Genomic DNA, 5608 nt, shown 5'->3' with positions numbered 1-5608 from the left:
CCCCCCCCCCCAGTCTATAGCTTGTCTGTTTCCTCGTTCAATAAAGTGTTTTGATGCATGTGCATTTTCAATTTTTAGGAGGCCTCTTCTATCTAGTTTGTTTAATTCTATTTGTGCCTTTGTTGTTGTTTGTTATCCTCTAGTTTTACAAAAGATTAGGCCCTGTGGTTTTCACCTAGGAATGTCACGTTTTCGATTGAGCATTTAAGTCTTTGATCCATTTTGAGTTAGCTTTTGTGTATGTGGTGCAAGGTTGGGGCCCTGTTTCATTTTTCTGCACATGGAGACCCAGTTTTGCCGGCACCATTTATTAGAGACCCTGTTTCTGCCCCCACAGAATGGACATTGGGTACTTGTCGGAAAGCAGTCATCCTTGCGGGAAGCGCCTGAGTTCTCAGTTCTGTTCTTCTGCTCGGCGTGTCTGCCATTGAACCAGTACCAGGCTGATTTGATCACAGTGGCTGTGTACAGTTGATCTCCGAACAATGTAGGTTTGAGCTGCATAAGTCCACGTGTGTGCAGATTGTTACAAAAGGCCTCGTGAAGCTGGGCAGTCGTTGTGTCAGTCAGTCGGTTGGACACCGCACTATACTTGCTCTCTTGAGGTCCTCTCATGCTGCGCATTGTGTTTAGTGCATCAACAGAAACCTCGAATAACAGCGTGGGACCCATTGCAAGTGCCACTAGTGATTCTGGACGTGTTCCCAAGAAGCAGAGAAAAGTCTGGATGTTACAGGAAAGGTTGAATTGCTGGATAAACGAATCCAATACATGGACCTCTGTGCCTCCACCGCTGCCCCCTCAGCCCCCCAGGAAATCTGTAAATCTGCTGGTGCTGTGCTCACTCCCTCCTCACTGCCATTAGGCCACTTCCAGCTCATAGCAACGCTATACGACAGGGTAGAACTGCCCCCGTGGGCAGTGAGTCTTTATGGGAGTAGAAAGCCTTGTTCTCCTGCAGAATGGCTGGTGGTGTGAACTGCTGACCTTGCAGTTAGCAACCCAACTTGTAACCAACTACGCCAGCAGGACTCCCAGCTTGAAAATACTTCACTTTTTGTGAAATCTCAAAAAGCAGTTGCCATAGGCACTGTTTTGATTAGACTCAGACAAGTATCTTACTGAGAGGACTTGACTGCCACCATCCACTGATCACAGAGGCTTCTTTAGACACATTCTGTTTGGAATAGACTGGTGGTTGTATGAACTGGAGTCTTAGTAACAACGCTTTTTGACTTAACCTCATAGAATACGTGTAACACATAAAGTATTAAATTAATGTATGTGTTATCTGCATGACTTTCAGTCAACAGTTGGCTATTAGTAATTATATTGTTAGGAATCAGAAGTTATAGAGAATGTTGAGTCATTGCCTCTAAAGTCCTTCAACCCTGTGCTGGTCACGGATCAGCTGTGGAGTGTGTTCATATTGCAGGGTGTGCAGCCCTCCTGCTTGCTTCTTCCTGCAAATGGCTTTGCCATACTTGGGGTTTCTTTGCTTCCCATATGGAGTTGGCTCTTGGTTTTTCTGTTGCAGTCAAGAACATTGGGATTTGTATCAAGACTACATTATGTCTGTAGATTGTTTTAGGTAGAACTGACATTTTCACTATATTAAATTTCACCATCCATGAGCACAGATATGTTTCCATTTTCGTAGAGAAAGCGAAAGTCATTAAAAAGACAGGAGAGGGCTAAACTGGGTGTTACTGTAGACTATAAAGGATCCCTGGTGGCGTAGTGGTTGCAAGTTGCTCTGTGATCCACAGGGTCTGCAGTTCGAAACGACCAGCTGCTCCGTGGGAGAAAGCCAGTCGTGAACGGGAGGTTTCAGAGGACAGCCCAGGAAGACACAGTCATGCGCTACAACAAGATGTGCTGAGCACCAGGGGTTAGGAAACCCAAAGGGAAGAACACACTCGGCATTTCTCGGGCTGAAGGAGCCGAAGAAAAGTTCAAGGTGCCATTATCGAAGGCCTGTAAGGGGGAAGGTCGAATGACACAGAGGCGTCAAGAGAAGGTGGCAGGAATATAGTCAGTGACCCCAAACAGCGGGGCAACAAGCAACAGAACGCCGCAGCATCTGATCAAGAACTGGTGGTCTTCAGAGGAGGGTCTGAGCTGCACCGAGGCCTTGGCCAAAAGTTGAAGGAATCCTGACTGAACCGCCCAGATGTGTGCAGTGTAGCTACCTGGCCACCTGACTGGAAAAGATCAATATCTGGGCCCATTTCAAAGAAAGAGAATCCAATAGAATACAGAAATTATCAACCAGTATACTTACTGTCACATTCAAGTCAAGTTTTGCTGAAGGTAATTTAAAAAGGATCGATGTCAGTGGTTCAAGCCCACCAGCTGCCGCTCCTTGGGAGAAAGACGCTGTTTGCTCGCAGAAAGGCGGGTGGTCTTAGAGAGTGCATGTAGGGTCACCACGGGGGGGCCCAGGGGCCGGTGGGGGGTTTGGTGGGAAGGCTTCACTGGAGTGCTCGTCACCTAATGTGCCGCGAGTGGACTGTTTCCCTGTGGGGCGCAGGCTCGGGAGACAACGCTGGATAAAGCGGGGCTGTGTGACCCGAGAGCCCACGGCTTAACCCTTCACCTCCGCCTGTGCTCGGACTCACCCTCAGGCCCTACTGGGGTCCCAGAGCCCGGGAGCCCACAGCAGGTGCCGCTGCTCCCTGCTGACTGCAGACACCCTAACGTGGTGGCTGGGCAGGAGCTTCGCCCCCCTGTGGCCACTGGCCAGAGGGAGCACAGGGCGCAGGGCAGCTAGCTTCCCGGAGCCATAGCCCTTGCCCCTGGTTAATGCACAGAACGGTTAACTATGCTTATAAATTCACAGTATCGGATAAGAAGGTCGTCAATAAGCCAGGAGCAGGTGTATTTGCAAACAACCATATCGACAAATGTCTCCAGTTAGAATTTGTGCTCGACACCAGACGATTTTAAAAGCCATGAGTGTTCTGGGCCGCAGGGACGTTGGTGCCCTGCTCCGGTCACCAGGATGTCCTGGGTGCATCAAGCCGGCAGATCCCCAGGCAGCACCCGTTCAGATCCCTGTTACTTGCTGCCCCTCTGCCATCGTACACCCAGTCTTCCTAGAGTGGCAGGCGCGTGCCGGGTGGTCCCGCGTGCATTCATGAGTTGAGCGGGCAGTTTCCTTTTTCTTAGAAACACGCGTGCCTCTTGTCTGCTGCTGCTCTCGTGAAAGAGCTTTCCGCCTCCTCTTCCAGGAGCCCGAAGACGAGGTGTTTCTGGCCATCGCGAAGGCCATGGAGGAGATGGTGGAGGACAGCGTGGACTGCTACTGGGCCATCCGCAGCTTCGTCAGCCAGTTGAGGAAGTACCGGGACGCTCTGCCCCAGCTGGTGAGGAACACTCCCACCTCCCTCCGACGTGCTCACTCGGGAGCCCTCCATAGGAGGCGTCAGCACGTGTCGTCTGGGAAGGGCCAGGCGGGCAGCACTGTTGGCTCTGCAGGCAAGCTGGTCACACACAAACAGCAGAGACAGTCCAGGCAGTGGAGATGCCCGGGGCTGGCGCACTGCTTCATGACATCCTTTGTTCCAGAGCAGCAGCCACTGGCTTTATCTGCACTTGTCCCTCAGGACTAGTTCAGTTGGCAGAGTGGGTTACTCATTGGGCTGCTAACTGCAAGGCCAGCAGTTCAAACCAACTAGTCAGACTTTGGGAGGAAGGTGAGGCTTTCTGCTCCCGTGGAGACTTGCAGCCTTGGAAGCCCACAGGGAGGTTCCACTCCATCCGACAGAGTAGGTCAGAATTGCCCAAGATGACAGTGGGTTAGGTTTGGACTTACATAAGATGTAAGTGTATATGCAGGGGCTTCTAAAAATTCATGGGAAGCTTCTGTTCTCTCATAATTCTGTTTTCCCACCCACTTTGTGAAACCCTCTGATAGTGGAAAAGCCAGACAGCAGAAGCCTTCTCCTTGTCTCCCAGTGACCAGGAGCCCTGTCGGAGGGGAGGGTGGCTGCCCCGAGCTGCCCAGCTCCACCACGCTGACAGTGACGCTGACTTGGACGGGCGCTCTGCTCGCTGGTCTGGGGCTTGGCCTTAGGTGTGCTCTCAAGAAGGCTGCGGCAGCACCCCTACCATGGCCCCTGTATTCTAGGCAGGAAGGAGGGCGAGGGCAAGGACACAAGCCAGGGGCAAAGGAGCAGACCAGCCAGGTGGGTAGCTTCTACAGGTTTTGTACAGGACCCCCCTCTGTGTATGTCAGGAATGTGCACCCACCACCGCTGTGTGCAGCAGAACCTGGGGACCGTATTTGCCTCTTTGTTTTAAAGGCTGGCGCGCTGTGGTTCTGTTGGTGAAGAAGTTGGGAACCCACAGACCCGAATACGTTTACTCCGTAGCAGCAGCCGGAATCTGCCAGTCTCTCTCGCTTGTTCCTCTGGGAACCCCTGGTTCTCTCTCTCTTTTAAAATGAATTCTATTCCATTTTCCCCCCTGAATTTTTTCATTGGCAAACTATTTGGAAAGCGATAGCTCTGACTGGTGCAAGGGGCAGTCAGATGGGGACGGTGATAGCGGCAGAGCCCCCAGGAGCCGTGCTCTTACAGCCCCGGGGGACTCACGAGCTCCTGGGGAAGTTCCATGCCTTTCAGTTGCACCGCCCACACTCTATCCGGAGCCCCTCACACATGAGGGGAGGGGGGAGGTGTGTGTGCGTGCGCGTGCGTGCTGTGTGTGGTAACCTTAAAAAAAGAGAAGAGCTACAATTTCTTTGAACTTAATTCGCCATGAAGCGCTTGCTATAGAACCGCTGCCTTCGGTCCCTGTCTTTGTGAACCCCCTGTGGTTAGCGTTCCATTGGGCTATCTGCCCACTCAGCCAATAGCACACGATTTATTGACCAACGCTCTCTCACAGTTTGAAAGCTGGTAGGGAAAACTCCCTTTTATTGTCCTTTTTTTTAATTAAGTGTTGGCTATTTTGACATTTTCTTTTTAGAAATTAATTTTAGAATCAGGAAGCGAATTCCCCTAAGGACTGAATTTCCTCCTTTTTAAAAAGAGGGTTTGATTCACCTTGAATAAGCAGCTGAAGGAGATTGAGTAACAGGACTCTTCATGAATAACTATCGCCTTCTTGATGAGATCAGAAGAACTAGATGGTGCCCGATTCACTACCGTTTACTACGATTCTGTAACAGAATCCTGATCATAAGGGGGAAATGCACAACAGGTTTTAACATTTTCACAGAATCCAGACTTTCTAGAACAATGGGGTCTGGATGAACTCCTGAAACTATTGCTCTGAGATCGTCTTTAATTCTCAGGCCAAAAATATCCCCTGAGGTCTTCTTAAACCAAACAATAGTTTAACTTCACCAGAGCAAAGTGTTAGGCTTGAGGGGTGTGCTCTTTTAAGGTCTGGGACCCAAGTGGCAGCAGTAACTCAGAAGATTCCACAGGAACCAGAGGGGACAGTGAGTTTATTTAATGGGGAGGAACAGCTCAGAGAGGGAGGGGGAGTGTGACTGTGTAATCCCTGTCACTGAGTTGTACAGGTGGGAATTACTGAGACAGTGCACGCGCTGTGCTGTCTCAGTCATACCAGTGAAGCAGATTCCTTTCAGCTGAAT

The 5608-nt window shown here is 50.6% G+C and overlaps 1 protein-coding gene across 1 annotated transcript in view; it reads left to right on the top strand.

Annotated features, from left to right (window-relative positions):
- Nucleotides 1-5608, top strand: part of LOC101659385 (TBC1 domain family member 7) — a 46762-nt gene that overhangs the window by 32425 nt on the left and 8729 nt on the right. Inside the window, exons 4-5 of the mRNA XM_045298680.1 lie at nt 2161-2313; nt 3234-3368. Of these exons, the coding sequence (XP_045154615.1) occupies nt 2161-2313; nt 3234-3368 (288 nt within the window). The remainder of the gene's footprint in view (nt 1-2160; nt 2314-3233; nt 3369-5608) is intronic.

The sequence above is a fragment of the Echinops telfairi genome, unplaced genomic scaffold, assembly GCF_000313985.2.
Source record: "Echinops telfairi isolate 266 unplaced genomic scaffold, ASM31398v2 ScPeMD7_7439;HRSCAF=8477, whole genome shotgun sequence".
Taxonomy (NCBI): domain Eukaryota; kingdom Metazoa; phylum Chordata; class Mammalia; order Afrosoricida; family Tenrecidae; genus Echinops; species Echinops telfairi.
This window is presented reverse-complemented; position numbering and strand designations above follow the sequence as displayed.